Genomic DNA, 24,663 nt, shown 5'->3' with positions numbered 1-24,663 from the left:
CACCACCAAAGCATATCACTTCCTCATCACTAGAATGATATCCCCATGTCATAGCTGCACCATCACTCTCACACCACCAGCAGTCACGTCACGTCACCATTGTCCCCACATCATCCCATCGCACCATCAGGTCACGTGACCAGCGCTGCACGGTTGCGTCAGCGCAGCATTACCACGGTGACGGCACAGCTTCGGACTGCGCTGACTCAGGAGCTGACCCGAGGAATATGCACGGTCATCACTGTGGTAGACAGGATGACCGAAGCCTGTTGGCATTGTTCAGCAACAGTTAATGAAACACTCATTTGTCAAGTGAATAGCAAGCGTTATATAAATAGCAATAATTAGTGTTATTTAGATTAGTGTTAAATAGCGATGTTTTCACATCTATCTATCAAACAACAGATTACATCAGTGTTTATAGACTTCAGGTTTTTAGATTGACCGTCTGTTTGGCTGTTTTCTGACTGTTTGGATTCATCTTGTTGTTTCTGACCAACTCGCCGTGTCGTTACAGGCCTGTCCCGCAGGGTCCAGAGACTTCCGTGAGAAGCAGTGTGCCGACTTTGACAGCTTGCCCTTCCGTGGGAAGTACTACAACTGGAAGCCATACACTGGAGGTGAGCTACATGCAGGGAACTCTCCCCTCACACTGCTCCACAGCGAGAGAGAGAGAGAGAGAGAGAGAGAGAAAATGAAACCAAGTGACAGTATACATACGCGAGGCTTGTGTGTGTGTACTCTGCCAAGGTCAACAGCGCGAGCGCTCTCTTTGATGCCCTGAGAGAGGAGGGCATTCCGAGCGTGGCGTGTTTACTGGGTCGGCAGTCATCTGTGGGACATGGCTGAGCGTTTTCTGGGAGGCTGGCTTTTGGGGTCGCTTATAACCCAGCCTCAAGTGCTGTGAAAAATCATGGTTACTTAGGTAACCTGCAGCAGGGAGGGAGGGTGGGATAGTTCCCAGGCCTCATTTAACATGGGGCCCAGATTTTGAATGACGGGCTATGAGTAAAGGGTCTCGTGCGTGTGTGTGTGTGTGTGTGTGTGTCCCTGTAGGTGGGGTAAAGCCCTGTGCGCTGAACTGCCTGGCCGAAGGGTACAACTTCTACACGGAGCGATCGCCGGCCGTCATCGACGGCACACGCTGCCAGGCGGACACCCTGGACATCTGCATCAACGGCGAGTGCAAGGTACCACACGCCGGTCACTCCTCCTCCTACATATGCAACCGGGTCAGAAAAATAAAACTATAAAAGAATAAAGCACAATTGGATATAAAAAGATTTAAAATGAAGATGGACACATAAAGCCACACAATAAAAAATCACATACAGTATGTAGTGTCAAAAGTTTTTCACTGGAGATTATTTCCAATTAACAAACAAAACAAGGATGAGGACAAGGACTGTGAATGTCCCCTTTTGATCACTGTGTGTGTGTGTTTGCAGCACGTGGGTTGTGACAACATCCTGGGCTCCGACGCCAAAGAGGACAGGTGTCGTGTGTGTGGCGGTGATGGCAGCACCTGCGAGATGACCGAGGGCCTGTTCAACAGCTCCCTCCCACGAGGCGGTGAGTGGCTGATCCCTGTGGGGTCCTTTCCCCTTGTGCTCAGGCTTTTGAGTTATTTTTCACCGTCCCTATTTATATACCGTATATTTTGATAGGACAGTGTATTTTTTATATACAGTATATATATTTTTTTTTTGATAGGACAGTGAAGAGCGACAGGAAGTGAGTGGGAGAGAGAAATTGGGTGGGATTGGGAAATGACTGCAGGTTGGATTTGAACCTGGGTCCCGTGGACTTGGACACGTACATAGTATGGATGCTGTAGCCTGTTGCGCCACAGCGCCCCCCCTCCACAGTCCCTAATTTGTTTGATTGTATTTCCCATAATTCTGTTAGCAGTACATTCCATGAAAGCTACGTTGTCAAGTGTGAACAGCAGAGACATACGCACATTGCATTGGAATCTTGGTACAGGGGGTTGTTCTCAGCATGCGGTTTGGAGGTAGCTAAATCAGAGTGAGTAAGTAGTAAATCGTCTATTAGAAGAACCGTATGGCATCATTCTCCATAGGACTTCTATTAGGAGGTGGTGAGGAGGTAGTGTGTGAGGTGTGTTAACTTTCCTACTTTTATCACTAAACTTGGAATATCCCTCAACACGGCATTAACGTGAGCAGTTGGGATCCTGATGTTGCACTAGACCCTGAGACCAGACCAAAACACGAGCTTAGAAAACTATAAACAAGTAAAAAATATTTAGACTTATCTCTAACGTTGGCTTGAAGAAGCAGCATCTGTTTGTTTTGAAGCTGCCATGCTGTTGTGGCCAGACAGTGGTGTTGTTTTGTCTGTGTTCACTCTTTTCCATGGAGGTGCTGTAACCTATGGAGCACACCGGACCCTGTTCCAACGAGGAGAGAGCCGGTCAGGCCGGCGTCTCCCCTCGGCTCTGCTTCATCTAGTGCCTAGCCAGCCTCAGTCTGCTCCGCTGCCTGATTAGAATGTCTTTCCAAAGGGCTGATAGGCCACTGGCACTGTGTGTGTGTGTGTGTGTGTGTGTGTGTGTGTGTGTGTGTGTGTGTGTGTGTGTGTGTGTGTCTGGAAGCAGCCGGCCACAAGGAAAAGTGATGCTCTCTGGAGACACTATTCCTCAGCACTCACAGCCCTGCCAAAAGCGACACATTTTTTCTTTTCTTTGCTGTTTTTTTCCCCCCCTCCCGTCCCCCCCTTTCAGGAGGTACATCCTCACTGCGAGAGCAAGGTGAAAACCTAGTAACGTTTTTATTTTTTGGCAACGTGTCTTTGACACTCGGCCAAAAGCAGCTCTGTTGCCAAGGGCTGTGTTTTTCACGAAAAAAAAGCCTTTTTCTTCGTTTCATTTCTGTCACACATCGGTGAAGATTATATTTTAGGGTCAAGAAACAAGTTGTCAAAACATAAACAGTAACCTAATGAGTTAATGAATTTTCATTGCATCATCCAGTGAGGGAATTGATCACGAGGGGGAAAAAAACAAATCATGCAATGAGGCTGCAATGGATCTGAGTCCATGAGGTGTCTATAGAGAGGGAGAGATCGAGTTTTTCTCCTTTTAAGGTATAGCCCGTAAATCTTGTGAAAAGGGGAGGGGGGGCGGGGGGGGGGGGGGGACACAGGGCTTTCCTTTGGTTTCGCAGCACGTGTGTTATGAGTCCCCCTTGCTCAGTGACTCCAGTCTGACATATTTTAGTAAGACAAAACAAATTTACCTTTCTTAGGGTCTAAGCTGTTACTAGTGATAAAACTCGACACAACACACAGGATGACGACCTTCCTAACCATTGAGTGGGGGAGGTCTTATCATAGAAATATGGCGAGAATCACGGCTTCTTTTTATTGTCTGTGATTAAAGCTGACTGGTAAATGTGTAATCTTAACAGTCTACTATGAATCATGTTTGAATTTATTATTCTGTTGGTCGAAAAACTTGAGCGTGGCTATGTGTGATATGAGTATTGCATAGCAGTCGCACTAACACATTGTTTTCATTCGTCCAGGCTACATGGAGGTCGTCCAGATACCAAGGGGGTCCGTTCATATCGAAATCAGAGAGGTGGCCATATCAAAAAACTACATTGGTAAGTCCTTCCCTGTTCCCTTCACATACAGGGATATTTGGAAATTTGAATCGGGACATTCGTCACCAACCAGCCGACCGGCTTGAAAAACCACCTAGTTATTTCCTTGTAGTGAGTCAAGCCAGTGGGAGAGATAAAACACGTTGTGAAGTGGTTTGGTCTCGCGGAGAGCTTGCCCATTAGGCACCCTCGTGGGTGTAAATCAGAATTACTCTGACAGCCGTTGCCTCTCATATAAACCCCACTGGTTTGTGTTGACAAAAGCGACGTTACATTTCTCCCCCCCCCCCCCCCCCCCGCCCCCCCTCCTCTTCCTCTCCTGGGGTAAACAGATTGAACGAAAACATTTGCAAACAGTGAAAATGAAAAACAACTAATGGAAACAATCAAACAAGGCTCCCCCCTCCCCTCACACCCCCCAATTACTCGCGAGGCATCAATATGAGTTCAGCTGCTGACAGCTTGTTGAGATTGCAGTTAATCGCGACCATCTGCGGGCAGCTCCTCGTCGGGTCTGTTGGACACCGGGCTGGTCGGTGTCCGTCTCCCAGGGAGAGTCGAGTTTGTTGTTAGTGTCTGAGAAATGACTAGTGCTTATTAAACGCATATCTCCCACGTCCCTACGGTCTGAGTGTGTGTGTGTGTATGTGTGTGTGTGTCGGTGTGTCGGTGTGTGTGTGTGTGTGTGTGTGTGTGTGTGTGTGTGTGTGTGTGTGTGTGTGTGTCTGTCGGTCGGTGTGTCGGTGTGCGCGCGTGTGTGTGTGTGTGTGTGTGTGTGTGTATGTGTGTGTGTGTGTCTATGAGACAGTGTGCGCATATGACCCAAAACGTGAGACTTCAGACAATAGGAAATTTTTCCCCAGGAAGTTTATTCCTTCATTGTCTAGCCAAACATGGGCCGTCTCATGAAGGGATGGGGGGGGGGGGGGTCTGTCTGTGCCGAACTGGCTCCCCCTCCTCTCCCCACTAAGGCCCTCAAAAGCACAGACTAACACCCACAGGGATTGACGAGATCACACCATGTCTGTGGGGATCGTTTTCTCATGTCTTGGCAGTCATTGAGAGGAGTTGGTCACTTATCATTGTTTATGCAGGTCTGAGTGAAGCAAGATGCCTGTAATCTTACCAATAAAATTCAATTGGGTATCAAGATCAACTAGGCTGTTTTTCGTGTTTTATGTGAATGCGAAGAAAGTGTGCTTATTCTTGACCTCAATGGTTGATGCAAACGTAACTTCCACTGGCGGAATGAACTGACTTGACCAAAATTGACAGAAGAAAGGGAAGACTTAGGAAAAACAGGTAAAACGGGTATAAAACAGAAACACCGAGCTTAGTTCATCTATGACCTAATGAATGTTTTTCTCAGCACCTCATGTCCACATATGCGACCTGTTATTACTGATAGTCTAAGGACCTGTTACTGTATTACTGATAGTCTAATGATCTGTTATTATTAATAGTCTAATGGCCTGTTATTACTGATAGTCTAATGACCTGTTATTATTAATAGTCTAATGGCCTGTTATTACTGATAGTCTAATGGCGTTTCTCTCCTCCTTCCATCAGCTCTGAAGTCAGAAGGTGATGACTACTACATAAACGGCGCCTGGACCATCGATTGGCCTCGCAAGTTTGACATCGCCGGGACGGCCTTCCACTACAAGAGGCCCGCGGACGAGCCCGAGTCTCTCGAGGCACTCGGCGCCACCACGGAGACCCTGGTTGTCATGGTAAAGGCGGTCTCAGTTATATCCGTTATAGAAGCTTCGTCAGCCATCTCTGGTGCCACAGTTGTGGCTGTGTAGAGCGTCGCGGTCTCTTTTGCAATCATTGCAAGATGGTGCCGTCTTAATGTCTTCAGTATCTGATGTCCTTTTCCTTATGATGGGCTCCCTATCTCTCTTGTCCTCTTGCTCCTTTTTTTTCAGTCTGCTTTTCATATTCCTGCATCTTGTGTATTTCTGCCTTTCTTGTCCTTCTTGTCTTTGTTGTCTTACCCACCTTCTTGTCTCCCTTTGTCTGGTGATCACTGTTTCACTGTTTCACTTCCTGTCTTCCACATCGTTTTTTTTTTCTCTCTGACGTGTCATTTCCTCTCCGATTGCCCTCTGCCAGGTGCTTCTTCAGGAGCAGAACCTGGGCATCCACTACCGCTTCAACGTGCCCATCCAGCGCACGGGCAGCGGGGACAACGAGGTGGGCTTCTCCTGGCACCTCCTGCCCTGGTCCGATTGCTCGGCCACCTGCGCCGGAGGTGAGAACGCCACCGTAAACTCTCCTCCTTGGTCTTTCACTCAACCGCTCACTTTACCTGATGAAGACCCAGTAGGGTCGAAACGTCGCTTTTTCACATTATAGGGGAGCAGTTATCAGTGTTGCGGATATTATATTCCTTTCCTTTCACTCAACCATACACTCAATATACATTGACTTATCCACTTGCATGTACATTTACAATACATGGTCATTCTCTTTAGTCATTTTTAATGTAATACTGGTGTAAGCATCTACATTATGAGACAGATGTTGTAGTGCGCAGGAAGCATCTGAGGTTTTGAACGAGGGAGCTAAATCCGTTTTAAATACATTTCGTGTTACACAGTTGTCAAAGTATGGTATGGACCACCCAAAGCAATTGCCCATAAACCATTTAATGTGTTATCCACTTGCGCTATTGTGCTATAAATTTTGGACAGATTGAAGTGTGCTACACTGGAATTAGTGACAGTGTTCTGCAGCGGAAATCTGCTGAGATGGCAAAACAGTCAAAGAGTGGAAGACCGTCAGAATGGTCACTTTTCATCTTGGCAGTGTGTCTGTCGCTGGGGCCTTTTCAAACATTCCTCAGGCGATGGCTTGGCCAACATCCGTCCTTCCAGAATCACTCATGCACACACACACACACACACACAAGACACCACACACTTGCCCCCCCACCCCCCCACCCCCGTCTAGCGTTCCAATGTGGTGTGCACAAGCGCATGGAGGTTGTCACCTCAAAAATGGCCTAGGCATTTAAACTCGCCCCCAAAAACCAAATAACATTTTCGGCGCAACAATAAATATTTCCCTCGCTCCAAAAACCGCCAGCTTGTCAAGCGTCGCCATTAGGATCCCACCGAAATATTTTCTGTGGAAATGCAAATAGACCGCGCTCGCCAGGAGAGGTCTGGCTAGCGGAGCACCGCGCTGTGCCGCATCGGATCAACCAATTTGTTGTTTGATTTGTCCGAGCAAAGAGTGTCTGGGCAACGGCGCGAAACAACCAGCCCTCCTCCCCACCCCCCTACCCCCTCAACTCCCCCACGCCCCCCGCCCCCCGTCCCCCCGTCCCCCCTACCCCAAGAGCAACACTTATGTCATTTGTAAAACATCGCAGGCCATTCTGCTGGCGAGGCACTGGCCAGAACGAGCCAGAGGTTCAGGGCGCGGAAGACCTCTGCCAAGCGACACAGTGGAATCCCCGCACACACGCACACACACAGACACAGGCGCGCACACACACAGACACACAGACACACACACAGACGCATACACACACACACATACCGACGCACGCACACACACACACACACATACACACACAGACACAGACGCACACACACGCACACACGCACACACACAGACACAGTCACACACACACACACACACATGCGCACGCACACACACACACAGGCACACACGCGCACACACGCGCGCTAGTCTTACCTTTTTACACAGCGTTGTGAGTGCTGGAGTTTGTCCAGTCAGTGTAAATGAGGTGGTGAAGATACCTGACAAAGATAGGGCTTAACGATGTGTGCGACTGCTGAGGTCATCGCTGGAGAGACTGTTTGGAGAAGAAAGAGAGAGGGAGGGAGAGAGAGAGAGAGAGAGAGAGAGAGAGAGAGAGAGGGGAACGGCGCTCAGCCTGCCGGCTCTGAGAGACAGAGAGAGAGAGGGAGAGAGAGAGAGAGAGAGAGGGAGAGAGAGAGGGGAGAGAGGGGGGGAGAGAGGGAGAGAGGGGGGGGGAGAGAGGAGATTGCGACGCTACGGAGACAGCTGGCGTGCGTGGAGCCAGGGATGCACACGGTGCGGTGACGTTAGCCTAGCGTGAAGTCAGACTCCGGACAGAAGAGAACACTTCAATGAGAAGCAGCTACGTTTTGCCGTTTGCCGTTTGCCACACACTCAAAGTCCTTGGGTAGCTTCTAACGGTGTGCAAAACGCTCTATGGTCAGGTCGGACAGGTCAGGTTTAGTTGTTTTTGGCCGCTTAAAGTTTTGGCCACTGTCCACTGCCATGGATATTCCGCGTGTCCTGCTCCGTTTCCCTTCTGTAAAAATAAGAACAATAATACGAGTTCAATGGCAGGATGACAAGGACAGGATTTTCATTTTTTAAGGTGAACTGTCTCTTTAAGGTGTACGCTCTTATTTTGACACCTAGCCAATGCGTATCCCTCAGAAAGTGAGAAGGAACAGTTCTTACACAGTGCGTTGCTCATGAGAAACAGAGACCTACTGTCTGTATCCAGGCTCTATATTGAGCAGTGTTGTGTCTCTGTAGTACCTCAGATTTTTAAACAAGAGCCAAAGAAAAGGCCTTGTTTTCTGTAAAAGTCATCCGCCACGGCAAGTCTGTCAAAATGAGTCCTTTACCCACCAAAATATTCCACAGAGGAGACCATAATATCGCCTTCATCCAGATTAAATGTGTCAGGGTAAGAGTAAAACGCAAAAAAAAAAAAAAAAAAAAAAAAAAAAAAAGCCCTCCTGATGTTTGCTCAGTTCAGTTCATTATAACTTTATTTATCCCAAAGGGCAGTTCAACACACTGTGTGTAAAACGACCGATGCCCCCCCGCCCCCCACCCCCCTCCCTATTCCCCCTCGTTCCTCTTAGAGGTGTTCTTATAGTAACAGACTACTGCTGGAACTCACCACAGGCTCTATGCTTGAATAGGTGTTTTCTTCATTCCAAACGCAGCAGAAAACAAATGTTTTGGAAATGTGGGCAGTTTCATAACCCTCGTCTGGTACCCTTGGCTCCATACAGCGTCGGTTACATCTGCCAGAGCATATCGGCTTTGAATATACTATATGAGGCAGTAAATGCTTTTGCTACCCCTATGCAAAACTATAGACCTCTCTGATTTCACTTTGATTTCTCTATCTGATTGTGCTATGTAGCATATAGATTCTTTACATCTGGGGAGTGGTGGTGGGGGGGGCATGACTAAAGAGAGTGGTTCATTTACTTTTGTGGTATGCACTTTGATGCACTTGCTGACCTGTGTGTGTGTGTGTGTGTGTGTGTGTGTGTGTGTGTGTGTGTGTGTGTGTGTGTGTGTGTGTGTGTGTGTGTGTGTGTGTGTGTGTGTGTGTGTGTGTGTGTGTGTGTGTGTGCGTCTGTGTACGTGTGCATACATGTGTATGCGTGTGTGTGAGCAGGCGTTCAGAAGCAGGAGGTGGTGTGTAAGAGGCTTGATGACGGCTCTGTGGTCCAGAACAGCTACTGCGACCTGGACAGCAAGCCGCCAGAGAAGCAGAGGCCCTGCAACACGGAGCCGTGCCCACCCGAGTGAGTACCACAACGCACCACACCACACCACACACACCAAACCACACCGCACTGCACTGCACCGCATCACACCAAACCACACCACACCACACACGCCACAGCACACCACACCGCACCACACCACACCGCACCGCACCACACCGCACCGTACCACAACGCACTACACCACACCACAGCACACCGCACCGCACCGCACCGCACCACAACGCACTACACCGCACTACACCACACCACAGCACACCGCACCGCACCGCACCGCACCACAACGCACTACACCGCACCACACCACACTGCACCGCACCGCACCACAACGCACTACACCGCACCACACCACACTGCACCGCACCGCACCGTACCACAACGCACTACACCACACCACAGCACACCGCGCCGCACCGCACCACAACGCACTACACCGCACCACACTGCACCGCACCGCACCGCACCACAACGCACTACACCGCACCACACCACACTGCACCGCACCGCACCGTACCACAACGCACTACACCACACCACAGCACACCGCGCCGCACCGCACCACAACGCACTACACCACACCACAGCACACCGCAACGCACCGCACCGTACCACAACGCACTACACCACACCACACCGCATCACACCACACCACACCACACCACACCACACCACACCACACCACACCAAATCACACCACGCTACACTGCACCATCGTACCACACCTCACCATACCACACCACACCACACCGCTCCTCAGCCAAGCACACAGAGACAGAGACACAGCCACAGCCACCTCGCTCCCCAAACCAACTCCCCTCAACTAAAACAGAAAGCAGATGACAGGGAAAAAAGATTGTTGTGGGATGCTCTGGTGCAGCAGCGGAAAATGGAAAATGTGCTGGGCCGTCACCGCGGGGACCTGGACTCCCCTCTCCATGTGTGTCGTAGGAGGGCCTGATCGCGCGCGGCCCGCGCTGGCCAACACAGGGGCTGTAGTGTGTAGTGCTCAGCAACAGTCGAAATACTCAGGAAGTTGGCAACAACGACAAAAAAAAGATCAAATCGAATGAAATTAAATTAAAAAGCCATCCGTACTTCTCGGTGTGAAAGAACAGCCAGAGCCAGTCAGACCTGATGGAGTCTGCCAGATGTTTGCTGAAGAGGTTTTGTGTTATCTGGGCGGCAGTGCCTCAGGAGGTAGAGGAGTCGTCCAGTAACTGGAAGGTTGTTGGTTCGAGCCCAACTCCTCTTGACCTTGTCAAAGTGTCCTTGAGCAAGACACCTAACCCCATCCTGATGAGCAGGTTGGCGCCTTGCATGGCAGCCTCTGCCATCGGTGTGTGAATGGGTGAATGTGAGGCATGATATGTAAAGCGCTTTGGGTGCTCGCAGAAACCGATAAAAGCACTATAGAAATGCAGTCCATTTACCATTTACCATCTGAGGAGCACTATGAGCCCACAGCCCAAGCACAACTTTATCACGCCATGGAGCTGATGCTCTCATCCTGAGATACAGACAGTCAAATCACCACTGCAGTGACCAAACTCAGGTCTTTGATTGTCACTCTGGTTCTGGCTGTATGAATGTTGTAGATAGATAGATAGATGGATAGATAGATGGATGGATAGATGGATAGATAGATAGATAGATAGATAGATAGATAGATAGATAGATAGATAGATAGATAGATGGATGGATGGATGGATGGATGAATGAATAGATAGATAGATACCTTATTGATCCCCAAGGGGAAATTCAAGGTCCCAGCAGCTTAAGACACCACATTGACAGATGGATAGATAGATAGATGGATAGTTCTGTGTCACTGAGCTCTGCAGACTGCAGCTATGTGGTCTCTGTGGTCAAATTTGTGTGCATAGACTTCATTACACAAAATATGTATCTTCAAGATTGTAGGGGAGTGCATCTGTTAAATCTGTGGGTACTCCAGCTTGCCTGGTGTATTTGCCAACAAGGGACAGGTTTTCAGTTTACCTTTGAGCTATTGCAGATAGACACAGATGGGCGATCATGGCAGTCATTTGTTCAGACAAAAGGTCTACACCTATGGTCTTATAATGTGGCTTCAGCCTCAAGGAAAAAAGGGCAGTAATTACACCCAGTGAAATATTCAGTCTCTGTTCCATGCGCTCCGCGGCGAAATGCATAACAATGGCATTGTCCAGCGGGGGAGTCATGCTTCTGATGGTGGTTTGGACATTCCAGCGCAGCGCATGTCCGCAGTCTCGCCGTCAGATTAGAGCGACAATAGCAGGCTGTGATTTTCTCATACCACAACTGAAACAATAGACTGGAAAAGAAAAAAATAATCTGTTAAGAAAAAAAAAAAAAAAAAAAAAGCCTACAGACCATCGAGCTCCCCCAGACACAATGCTGGTATGTAGACTTTCCAGGAATGCTTGAATGTGAGTCTTAGGGAGAAGATTTTCTGTGGGTTAGCTGTATTTCTCTGGGCAGGTACATGTACTGTACATGAGGCTTTCATGCAACGCTGAATTGGCACAGGATGGCCAAGGATGGCTATTGAGGGTAGAGGGGGGGGGGGGGAAGACAGGCTGGGCATTTAATGGAAATAGTCTGTGGGCTGTTTATGTTTGTTTGCACAAAGCCAAGGATGAAGGAAGCGAGTGTCCGTGTTTGTGTGTAGGAGTGCGCAAGGACGGCGGCTAAGTGAGAAGGCAGGCTGTGCTGCAGGGGTTGGTTGAGGTGAACGAGATTTTGATGTGAAAATGTTTAACTCCTCGTGTCATGAAGTCCTGAGTGGTTGTGGTGTTCGTGGAGAGATAGAGTAACTCTTCATTCATGTGATGAATGAGATGATATGCGTAATTACAAACCTAATAGCGTAAATGGATCCATCCATAGAAATTGAATCTTTTCATTCCCAGTAATGCTATGTTCTGTGTCAAACAGGGAAGATTTTATTCAATATTTAATAGTTCATTCCATTACATTGAATGCAAGCACTTTGTATCCATATATCCAAGTATCATACATCCAAGTATCCATAGTAATAGTTATCCGTAGAGGAAGTTCTGAAGTTCACTAAGGAATGTCCATTCTACTCTACTTCACTGCTATGCTGTTCTATCTGTCTGTATGAGTCTAGCTCAGCCTCCTCAGTGCTAACTGGGCATGGCAGAGGATTGGCGGTGGTTTGGCTTAGCACACCACATCTCCCACCTTGTTTTGGTTTTGTCACAGTTTTGACAGTCTGTTTGTTTGTGGAATCTGAGTTATTGTTGATGTTTTGGCCCATTGATTTTATTTTTGAGCATGCCAAAAACATTTATTTTATTTTGACATTTACTTTGGCGTGTCAGGAGCGTGCCCGGATGGCCTTAATGTTCTGTTCCATTCGTCACACCCAGGGCACAAACACACTTTTACTCCTCTCCTCGTTCTCAAATTGGAACTTACACACACACTTTCGAGCGGATTTGGAAGAGGCAAAATGCAAACAGCAACAGCATTGTAATGTGTTTGTGCTTTTTGAAGTAAATGATGTGCGTGTGATGGAGATTAATCAGTAGACGGTCAATGAGCAATTTGTTAAGAATTGTTTTGACTGTTTGTCACAGGCATACTTGAATATGATCAACTCTGATGGTTTGTGAGTGTGTGTTTGTGAGAGTGTGTGTGGGTCAAAGTGCAATGAGCAATTTGTTAAGAATTGTTTTGCCTATGTGTCACAGGCTTACTTGAATATGATCAACTCTGATGGTTTGTGTGTGTGTGTATGTGTGTACTGTATGTGAGAGTGTGTATGGGTCAAATGCAATGAGCAATTTGTTAACAGTTGTTGTGCCTGTGTGTTAGACGCTTGAATATGAGCCTTGTCAATAAAACTCCAATTGTGTGTGTCTGTGTGTGTGTGTGTGTGTGTGTGTGTGTGTGTGTGTGTGTGTGTGTGTGTGTGTGTGTGTGTGTGTGTGTGTGTGTGTGTGTGTGTGTGTGTGTGTGTGTGTGTGTGTGTGTGTGTGCAGGTGGTATATTGGGGACTGGTCAGATTGCACCAAGACGTGCGATGGCGGCACACGCTCCCGGACGGTCCTGTGCATCCGGAGGATCGGCCCAGCCGAGGAGGAGACGCTGGAGGACAGCCTCTGTCTCACCCACCGGCCAATCGAACGCGAGTCCTGCAACAACCAGTCCTGCCCACCCCAGTGGGTGGCGCTGGATTGGTCAGAGGTGAGAACCATGGACTATAAAAAGGGTAAAAAGGCGGGGCTTGGGTGTACAGTTTGGTTCACACAAAGCCCAATCAACCTGCTTTTTTTTTTTTTTAGCTTTTTTTGCTTTTTTTGCGTTTTTCTTGTTGCCAAGTGTATGATTGATTAGATGAGATTGAAGTGGATGTTAAACACATTAAATGTGGAATTTTTGCGGGCCACAGAATAGCTAAGAGATTAGAGATTTTCAACAATGAAGGTGTTCAGAAAGGGCAGATAATGCAGTTTGCCTTGGTTTGACTGCATTTTTGCAGATACTGCAAAACAAATACCCCAATATCCCCAGGAAGTACTGAAATAGAACAGCACTCCATCAGATTGGAGAGAAAATACAGCACTTTTTAGTGCAAAAAAAGTGAATTTCACAAAAACTGCAGATTCGGCACATTTTTGTATGGCAGTTTAGACTCAGTTCTAATTGTTCCTGACTTATCATTACAATGCTATTGCCATAAATGTCTGTCACAATGCTAGAGAGAGTGTTAGAAGTCTTCTTTCATTCTCTCAGCAAAGTACAAAGTGTATGTCAAATCTTAAAGAGTATCAGTATCATTCATACATGAAGTTAATTAAATTCTCTAAAGCCTAAAACACTATCTCTCTCTGTCCCTCTCTCTCTGTCCCTCTCTCTCTATCTGTCTTTCTCTATCTATCAATCTCTCTCTCACCACAGTGTACGCCTAAGTGTGGCCCTGGCTTCAAGCATCGCATCGTCCTGTGCAAGAGCAGCGACCTGACCAAGACCTTTCCTCCAGCCATGTGCATGGACCACAGCAAGCCCCCCGTGCGCATGCGCTGCAGCCTCGGACGCTGCCCGCCTCCTCGCTGGATACCTGGGGAGTGGGGACAGGTACGGCTGGCAGCGTCAGATGCACACGCACACACACACACACACACACACACACACACACACACACACACACACACACACACACACACACACACAAACATACATACACTCACATACACAAATGGGCAAGAACAATTGCCACATTACTCTTGATACTACTGTATATTTGCTGGTAGTCTCCACACACACACACACACACACACACACACACACACACACACACACGCACACACACGCACACACGTGTGCTCACACACGTGGGAAACTCCTCTGGTTTCAATGCTAGGATTTCTGTAAAACATTCCATGTGTCGTTGAGAAGGATGTTCCTTTTCTTCCCTATCCCTTAAAAAGAAAGCGTGTCCCCAAGAGTCGTGTTTGACATATTGGTTCGGTGTTTATGTCATGGTCTTAAATGTTAACGATGGCGAAACAAAAGGCAGATGGAGGGGTGTACCGGGGCTCAGCGTTTCCTGATGGGGGATTCATCATCACGCAGATGGACGATTTTAAAGTGATGAATTTCCGCACCTCCTGGTCAAACCAAAAGAGGATAAAGCATTTCTGTGTTTGGAGCTAACAACGCGGTGCGGACCGCCACCATAATTATCATATGGAATGCAGTCGTGAAAAAAAAGGGGGTGGGGGGGGGGGTTCGTGGCCGTGGTCCATGAGTCAGACGCACACACAAGGAGACAGATGTGAGAGGACAGCGTCAGCATCCGCGGGAAACTCACCCGAACCCGGCCAAGAGAGAAGATTCCTCAGGGCGGAGGTGTCACATGTTGTGATTGTTAGGATCGCAGACATGAAACACTCTTTCTCTATCTATCTCTTCTGTCTGTCTCTGTCCCTCTCTCTCTCTCTACCTCTCTATCTCCCTGCCTCTCTCTCTCTCTCTCTCTCTCTCTCTCTCTCTGAGTGGGTCTCCTCGGCGCGGCCTCCAACAGCTCTGCGGTGTCGATGCGCGACGCGAGTCGCGCGACTCATCACCTGAAATCCCCTCAAGGCTCCGCGCGCGCCGGCGCTATAAGTTTCAGCTGTGAGTCATGCGCGGAGGAATGTGCTTCGTCGACATAAAGCGTACAATGGCAACAACAATAACAGCCCCTCCGCAGAGTTTTTTTTCGAGGCTTACGCTATCAAAGTGGTGTCGGTCGGTTGCGGTGGCCATCCAACCCCCCGCCAGTGCAGGCCACCAGACCGCCAGACCACCACGGATCCCCCCGCTTCTCCTCTTGATGTCTGCTGGCACATGGGAGCAGGGGATACTTTTCCGTTTTTCTATTTTAAGCTTCAGGTCTTTTTTTTGTTCGTCTAACCTCAAAGCCTCGGCCACCTTCTCAGATGGACCCCCAGACCTCCCGCCTACCCCTCCAGGCAGGCTATTAGATGCTAAGGGGGTTTCTTTTGTCCTATAATGCTTTCTTATCTGACCCCCCCTTCAGCAGCCCTCAGACCCCAGGAATGTGCACAGCTCCTCTAGTTTAGCATCTCATTCTGGCCTCGGACTCAGAGCCTTAGAGTCTCTCTTAGAGAGCTCGTTTCACCTGTTTCATTCCAAAACAGTTATACGTTTGGATTCAAAAACATTGATTAGAGTAGGATTCTAAAACACGGATAAGTTCAGAGAAGCTGCAATATGGAGTGTGGGCCATGCTCAATTTGTGCCAGACATCGTCAGGGGTATGACAAAGTTTTATTTTTTTTTAATAGTATTTGATGTCAACTATTTAGTGTCATATGTTTAATATATTAGCAGGTTATTTAGCACGTATCCTGGTGCTGATTAAACATGAATCCATACCAGAGCAGGCACAGGTCTGTTCCAATCAGTTACTTCATATAAGTATCTAATGAGATACACACACATGTTTATGAGTATCTAAATACTGTACAGGTATGTACAGTATGCAAATACACAGAAAACAGAAATGTTTTAGATACATTCTGGGCATTTCTAAGTATTCAAAATCGCAGGGCACTAAAAGCCATGTTCTACACTGAGAAACTCTAAGAACATGGACTCAGACTCCCCCGGTAGCTGGCGACAGACCTGGAGCTGTTCTTAGCAGATGTTTCTTCTCCTCCTTTGATCGTAATCCGTCAGCTATCTGTCAGTGTGTTTCGACAGAGCTCTCTGAGGATTAAAGAGGCTCCCTCTGAAATGGGCCGGGATTGGCCATCACAAAGCCCTCTTATGATCACAGATGCAGCCACAGCAGAGGTTCTGTTCGGGGGCTACTTGGATGAGGGTGGGTGGGGGGGGGGGTTAGGAGGAGGGTGATTATGGTGCCTCATGTCTGTGTGCAACATGGTAAGGGGACAGTATTTACCCCAGTGAGTCCATGAGTCCGTAATCAAGGTGGCCATGGTCCCGCAGAATGGGGGGATTGTTGTGGCGGACAGAACAAGAAAGGCCAAGGGGGGAGCCAGCTGTTTAAATCCCTCTCAAGAAGCGCGCCCCCCCCCCCTCCCCTCCCCACCCCCCCTTCATTTCTCAGGGCCACAGGGCCCCTCTAAGTCCCCCTTAATTTGGAAGAGATGACATGTCGCCGGGGGAACAGAGAGCGCGGCCGCTGGGAGCCCCTGGTGAGGAGCCTCAGGGTCCCCCGGCTTAAGGGAGAGCGGAGCAGGTGATGACGGCACTGCTGGCCCAGTCAGCCGCCCCCCCCGCCCCCGCGGATCTGAGCAGATCTGACCACTACCCGGTCGTCCTCCGGCCTTTAGGTGCAGCAGTCTAGGCCTCTTTGAATTGAAGTCTTCTTTTTTAAATAAAAAAAAGTTTGAAAGTTGTCTAAATAACATGAGTAAAAGAGTCAGCTAGAAAGTGTCATTGAGTAAAAGAGTCAGCAAAAAAATGACTAAATGTGAAGAACCTTGTGTGTATACAGTGTTTTTGTATTTCATGCTCTTAAGGCCTCTGTTCTAATTATTAGTCGGTGGAACTTGTTTTAATTTTGTCAAACATTTGAAGCAAATACATGTCCTGACCCAGGGCTCACTTGGAAAAGGGACCTCTGTCTCAATGTGACTACCCAGGTTAAACAAAGGATAAATAGTTAGGCACGAGATGGCTCTGTCCACCTCTTGCCGAAGCCCAGCGGCCGAGTGACTCAGGAAATGTATTTGCTTCAAATGTTTTGCAAAATGAAAACAAGTTCCACCGACTAATAATTAGAACAGAGGCCTTGAGAATATGGAATGCAAAAACACTGTATACACACAAGGTTATTCACATTTAGTCATTTAGCTGACTCTTTTACTCAATGACGCAATGACACACACACACAAACATACCATGGTCACCGCTGAGCTGGGGGGTTCTAATAAGCTCGACTGGTTCAGCTCGGACCGCAGATTAGAGTCCAGCCGAGTTCACTCTGCATCGGGGCCTTTCTGACTCCCGACGATCTCCGTCCGTCTCCCTGTCAGCCGCCCAGCTCAACGCACGCTTAATTGGATTGGGAAGCTGCTGGTGACACTTCAGGGGACAGTGGGTCCATGCTGCTGGTGACATGCAAAGGTCAAAGGAATCTCAAAAGATCACAACATCGTGAGATGTCTTGGCCATTTAACAGTAAACTAAATAAACAAACGTATTATGTGACCAACTTAGGATTTGTGAAATTGGATTGACACAATTGTTAATGTATTGTGTGTGTGTGTGTGTGTGTGTGTGTGTGTGTGTGTGTGTGTGTGTGTGTGTGTGTGTGTATGTGTGTGTGTGTGTGTGTGTGTGTGTGTGTGCAGTGCTCAGCACAGTGTGGCCTAGGTCAGCAGATGCGAGTGGTCCAGTGTCTGACGTACACGGGTCAACAGTCCAGTGAGTGCCCTGATAACCTGCGTCCTGCCACCATGCAACAGTGCGAGAGCAAGTGTGATGCCACACCCATCGCCAACGGTGACGGTGAGTACACACACACACACACACACACACACTCTCACCACCCCCCTCTCCTGATTTTGTGCCACCATTACCAGGTGCTTAATGTTTCTAACATTGACATTTGATGTCCATTCTTAATTAATACTCGGCATATACACTGTGAAGCCAATCGTGACAAAGCTGTTTTAGGAACAAATGTGTTCCCTCTTTGTTTTAGTTCTTCTAACGTCAATCCAAAACAGTCATCCTAGGTCAATAGCTAAAGATTCCTTTATAATGGTTAGAACTGACCTGCTCTGTTACGTCGAGTTTAGCAGTCTGTAAACAAACTACACAGCCATGTGATTGGCTTACAGTTACAGCAAGAACGCTCTGCCTCGCTAGCAACTGGGAGGGTTTCCCTCTAATTAGCTTCCCATAGAGAAGATAGCCTTCTGATTGGCTGTCTGTGAAAGGGTGGGTCTTCTAATTGGCTGTCCACCCAGCAGGGCCGCTAATGGGATTAGCTGTCAGTTAATTGGGCTTGTGGTGACTAAGGAGCGAGAGCATGCCTGCGCTAGCTCTATGCAGAACCATTTAAAAGCCCTAATAAGGGAAGACACTCTCATCCTGATAAGGGCCCAGACTCATTCCACTCAGCAACACAGGCCTCGTGGCAGCCTGCCTGTGATGGGAATCACGCCAGGATCTCTCTCTCTCTCTCTCTCTCTCACTCTCTCTCTCTCTTTCTCTCTCTCTGTCTCTCTCTATCTGTCTGTTTCATCCTCTCCAACTCATTCTCTCCGTCTCCCTCTCTCTCTTTCTGTCGATCCCATTCTTTCTTTATACTTCCTCTCTCTGTCCTTAGTTACTTGATCCGTCTCTCTCTGTGTGTGTTTCTCTTCCACATCCTCCCTTTCTCTCTCTCACTCTCTCCCTCTCTCTCCCTCTCTCTCTCTCTCTGTCTGTCTCCCTCTTTGAAATCCATCATATCTTAAACCTGGCTTTTCAAATCAGCTGTAGCTTGGCAAGGAAGTCTGTCTGCCACAGATCGGAACGATATGGATAGAGAGAGAGAGAAAGAGAGAGAGCAGTAAAATGAGAGAGTGACTGAGGGAGTGAGTAAGTGAGTGCAAGAGAGGGGAAAAAACAATAAATGGAATCGGCACTACAGACAGACCTCTCACCCGGGGAGATCCTACGGATGACTACTTTTCCCTTTTTTTTTGTGCCGTCTCTCATTTTTTTTCTTTTTCCTTGTCTCCTCTCTTTTTTCCCCCTCTTCTCCAGAGTGCAAAGACGTAAACAAGGTGGCATACTGCCCACTGGTGCTGAAGTTCAAGTTCTGCAGCCGCGCGTACTTCAGACAGATGTGCTGCAAGACGTGCCAAGGACACTGACCTACGCAAGGAGAGAGAGAAAAAGAGAGAGAGAGAGAGAGCGAGAGAGGAAGAAGAGAGAGGGAGAAGAGATGGAGGGGGGAGGAAAGAGGCCAAAATGGTGGGAAAGACTGAGAACTGAGTCCAACTGTGGAGAAGAGGCAGAGTTTGGGGGAGGAAAGAACAAAAGACACTCTCTCTCTCTCTCTCTCTCTCTCTCTCCGTCTCTCTCCTCCTCCTCCTCCTCCCTCGCTTCCTCCCTCTCTCACACACCTGCTCTCCAGCCCTGTGGAGCCCTGACCACTGCTCAGCACGCGCTGCTGACACATCTGTTTTTAAGTTCACTTCCGTGAAGTGGGAGCAGAGACACTTATCCTCGTTAATGTTATTTTTATTATAATAATAATTATAATGATTATTTTTTCATTTGCCTTTTTTTTTTGTTTGTTTGGGTTTTTTTTGTTTTGTTTTTGTTTTTGTTTTGTTAATCCAAAGTGCTGGACACATCAGACCCACCGGAGGCACTGCAAGGAGAGAAGAGGAGTGTGTGTGTGTGTGTGTGTGTGTATGTGTGAGTGTGTGTGTGTGTGTGAGGGAGGGGTGCGGAGCGGTAATGGATGTGGGCTGGGGGTTGTGACTAGGTGGGGAATGGCTGCTCACTTCCCTTCTGGTGCTGTCCCATTCCTGGGGCGATCCGCATGGTCCCATGCATCAAGCTGGTGCTATTGGCACACACATAACACGTGTGTGTGTGTGTCAGGGGTGAACGCCTTGATGTGTCGAAGGACCCTGCTGTGTTAACTGCCCAGTGAGTCCGTGTGAAAACATATCTCCAGTGAGCCTGCGAAGCTGTTGTCTCTGACCTGATGCATTTTATTTCATTTTCTTTTTTTTTTTAATTCCACCGTTAAGATGTCACACTACACATTTGTTCTCTTCATGACGTTTAACAATTCTGCTTGCTCCCGTGATGTGGTCAAAAAAAATGGAAAGTGAGTCTCCTACGACTCTAGATGTTTGACCGGCCGAAAAACAAAATGTCTACCTTTTTTTCTTGACATCCATAGAGGAGGGTGGATGTGGGAGCACAGAGACTGGTGCTTTGAGGTGTTTGTTTTTTTAATCTGAGTAAGTAGTCAGTTGCTATAGATACAAACACACTGTACACACACATATGTTCACCACATCCTTCTGGTAATGTCACTAGATCACAGAGTAAACCACACACTCACTCTTATGTAGAGACAGGGGCCAAAAGAGTGTGTGTGTGTGTGTGTGTGTGTGTGTGTGTGTGTGTGTGTGTGTGTGTGTGTGTGTGTGTGTGTGTGTGTGTGTGTGTGTGTGTGTGTGTGTGTGTGTGTGTGTGTGTGTGTGTGTGTGTGTGTGTGTGTGTGTGTGTGTGTGTGTGTGTGTGTGTGCGTCTTTGCATGCGTGCGTGTGTGTGTTTGTGAATGTGCATATTTGTATGTGTGGGTGGATCATGGGAAGGAAGAGATGGAGTTTGTGTTTTGCGTACTTTTGTGTTTGGGGAGTGAACAGGGGAAGGTGTGTGCGTGTGTGTGTGTGTGTGTGTGTGTGTGTGTGTGTATATATGTGTGTCTGCGATGTGCGGCATGTGTGTTGGAAGGAAGAACGTTTGCTCTGCTCTGAGGATCCTCTTGAACATTCTTCCCTGCATGGGGAAAAGGATCCAAACAAACGCCTCAAGGATCCAGATGTTCTGGCCCACAGAAACACCTGTTTTACCCAGCAAGCGCCGACTCCCACTGCCTAATGAGTCCCACCATCCTCATGGTGTCCAACCAAGCCTGGCATCAGATATGGCAGCTCTGGAGGGGCTGAGGCTTCGGAGGGGAAACAGGGTTTTTGCGGTTGTATAAATCTAATGCTGCTGAGGCCTGAGAATGTTTTCTGAAGCACAGGAGCCACAGTAGCATTATATGCAGATGACAACGTGTGTGTGTGTGTGTGTGTGTTTGTGTGTGTGTGTGTGCGTGCGTGCGTGTGTCTGTGCGTGTGTGTGTCAGTCATGCAGCCAGCTCTTCCATACAGGAGTTGACCACCTGGCTGCCCTGTCTTTGAACTCCCTTTCCCAAATGCCCGCTTCCAAGCCTCCTGCCACGCTCTCCAACCCCTGTGTTTTGTGCTCGCCCTCCCGCTGTTCTCAAGCGCAGACCTCCTCCAATCCCACCACACAGAGAAGAGCTTAGGCCTGGTGACATTCACTACCTGACATCATCTCCCTTCTTACCTTTCAATGGAAGCCGCCATACACACACACACACACACACACACACACGCACGCACACGCACACGCACACGCACACGCACACGCACACACACACACACACACACACACACACACAGGACTATGCCAAAATACGACAAAGTACAAGTTACCCCCTTCACTTTGCTGTCAGTTTTTATTCTTTTTTTTACCTCACACTTTTTTTCACAGGGACTGTCTTTGGCAAGCGGTTGCATTTTCTGTGTGTGTTTGTGTGTTTGTGAAGTGAACCATGGAACTGACACTGTAACCGGACACCTTCAGATTGGAGTTCTAAAGGGAACACCACCACACTTTAAAGACTCAAGTGACTTCCTGATGGTCAGACTTTGTTGGATCTAACATAAACGGAAGTGGACAGACAGTTCTGGAGTCACCAAGGACAACAACACCAAGCTGTCATCATCAGTCAACTTATCAAACTTCTTTTTGCTGCTGCTACTTTGTAGCCACCAATACCATGTTATATCATGTAAAATTCAGTGTGTTTTGTAACAAAATGTTGAATGATTTGAATCGGGATTTTTTTTTAAACAGTGAATTGCACAGCCTTGAATAGCTTCTGTGCAAACCCTAAAAATATCATGAACCCTTAGTTTGTAAATCCTGGGGCTTGAATGGGCTTTGGGACTTGAATGGGCTTTGGGACTCTTGGCAACTGTAAAGAGACTCAGTAATCTTCTCATTGAAACTGGTACTATTCGCTGTGAACTTTGTCTCTGAATGTTACTTTGCTCATCTTGTATCTACAGAAGAATTTCAGCATTTTGTGATTAGTTGCTCCTATTTTATGTTCAGTATTAATGTTGGTACACTGTTACTAATTTTTTATTGTAAATTATATGCTAATTTATTACCATGTGTCACTTGCATAATGTTTCACTGCATGCAAATTACAAATGTATAGAGTAGTGGAAAGAAACGCAGTGAAATACTTCCCCACATCAATCTGTTTTAATCTAGATCAAATAGAATAATAAAAATTAAAAGAGCAGCTTTTAAACGAACTTGAACTTTAGAGTGTGTGTTACTTTCTCAACAAGCACCATGTTCCTTCACCGAGATCTCTTTTTTGTTTTTGACAAAAAAAAAAAAAAAAAAAAAAGAATTATGTTTTCACATAGTTCTCTTATGTATGGGATGAGCATATCCATGCTAAATGTGCTTTCTAGCAACCTGTTTTGTTTGCGCTGACGGCTGGAGCAGCACCTGAGGGGCCTGGGTTGTGTTTGCGTTGCTGGGCTGCCGCCCAGAGCCAGGCAACGGAGGAGGCTGGAGCAGAGAGCGGTGCTCTGTGGAGATAGGTCAGGCATCTGGGATGCGGTTGTCAGTGGTGGCCCCTCTATTTACATGCCTTAGCCTGATGGAACTTCAAAATCGCACAGATCCAGGAGAGCAGAGACGAGACAACACCAGACCAGACTCATTCCTAACACTTCCAATACTCTCTCAGTAATAAACACATTTGTTGACTGCCAAAGTTTTTTTTTGTTTTTTATATCCTAGCTTTGTCATCTTTATCGTCTTTATAGCAGACATTTTGTTATTGTCATATATTACATAGGTATACAGTCATTAAAGTTTACAATCTCCATACATACTTCTAGGAAATTCTATAAAGACCACCTACTATACAAGTGGTTCACACTTACAGTACACAAGACCTGGGATGTCCCTGTGTGGATAAAGTTCATGTCAGTTCATCTGGAGCCACCTTATATGTTCCGACAGCCTCATTCTACGTCTCAAATGCAGACAGGAAACGTTCCACTAAGGATTGTGTGAAGAGACCATACACATATTTCTACACTAACCTGAAAACCATTTGTCCTAACGGTGGGATAAGCAGTTTAGCAGTGGTATGTGGACACTAGGAGCTGGCCAACCTGCTTGGCTCCGGGCCCTGTGTGAGCTCCTGGTGTCCTGGCTCTGAGGCATCCATGGGATCAACTGATAGCGAGCTTTCTAAGCATGGCCTGGCCGCTGCGTGATCTCGGAGCGAGCGAGCGAGCGAGCAGGGCAGCGATAACGAGGAAGCGTAGGAGACCTCCATGCCAGAGCCGCCGCCTCTACTCTAAATAGACAGATCAATGCCGGGGGCCCGATAAGGCCACGCTTGTCCATCCGAGCTATAATAAAGGGACACGACACCAGATTACTGGCCGGCCCACGCCAGTCACATGCTTAAGATGCTTCATCTGCAGAGCTCCTCAAATCCAGCCCACACGCGAGGTCCCCGGTGCATAATGTGAGCGCTTGTACACCAACACAGACAAAAAAGACACACACACACACACACACATATACACACACATGCAGGTCGTTGGAAACAGCAGCGCTCTTAGTGCATGTGAGGAATGCATAGCATTTCTGCCTAGCCCAGAGGGACAGCGTGGCGGCCCTTAAGCCACTGATAAAGAGCCGTGGCAGTCTGGTTTCCATCTGAACCACTGCACAGCAACACTGCGTGGATCCGCCCACCCAGCCACCCTCCCTTCCTCCCTCCTTCCCTCCCTCCCTCCCTCCCTCCACACCAACCCATGGATCCATCCAGCCACTGATCACACACCAGGGAAGGGAAGGTTGTGAGGAATGTCATCTGTCCTGCTGGGAGGATGGCGTGAAACAGACAGAGAGAGAGAGAGAGAGAGAGAGAGAGCGAGAGAGAGAGAGAGAGAGCAGCATCAGATAAGTCATCTCGGTGGAGGGTGCAAAGTCGGTGGGCACTGACCAATGACCAATGACCAATGACCCATCTCTCATGCAGGCCAAATGCGAGCAGCGTGAGCTGCGGTGATGGATGATGAAGACCCCCCCACACACACCCATCCACACACACTCTACAGGAA

The 24,663-nt window shown here is 47.9% G+C and overlaps 1 protein-coding gene across 1 annotated transcript in view; it reads left to right on the top strand.

Annotated features, from left to right (window-relative positions):
- Positions 1-19,684, top strand: part of adamts6 (ADAM metallopeptidase with thrombospondin type 1 motif, 6) — a 54,075-nt gene extending 34,391 nt beyond the window's left edge. Inside the window, exons 14-24 of the mRNA XM_062528048.1 lie at positions 518-620; positions 1,057-1,190; positions 1,449-1,572; positions 3,549-3,629; positions 5,199-5,362; positions 5,748-5,886; positions 9,064-9,193; positions 13,186-13,390; positions 14,105-14,281; positions 18,034-18,190; positions 19,439-19,684. Of these exons, the coding sequence (XP_062384032.1) occupies positions 518-620; positions 1,057-1,190; positions 1,449-1,572; positions 3,549-3,629; positions 5,199-5,362; positions 5,748-5,886; positions 9,064-9,193; positions 13,186-13,390; positions 14,105-14,281; positions 18,034-18,190; positions 19,439-19,548 (1,524 nt within the window). The 3' untranslated portion in view covers positions 19,549-19,684. The remainder of the gene's footprint in view (positions 1-517; positions 621-1,056; positions 1,191-1,448; positions 1,573-3,548; positions 3,630-5,198; positions 5,363-5,747; positions 5,887-9,063; positions 9,194-13,185; positions 13,391-14,104; positions 14,282-18,033; positions 18,191-19,438) is intronic.
- The last annotated feature ends 4,979 nt before the right edge of the window (positions 19,685-24,663 follow it).

The sequence above is a fragment of the Sardina pilchardus genome, chromosome 23, assembly GCF_963854185.1.
Source record: "Sardina pilchardus chromosome 23, fSarPil1.1, whole genome shotgun sequence".
NCBI classification, from domain to species: Eukaryota; Metazoa; Chordata; class Actinopteri; order Clupeiformes; family Clupeidae; genus Sardina; species Sardina pilchardus.
Note: the sequence above shows the minus strand (reverse complement) of the source record. Positions and strands in the feature narration are given on the sequence as shown.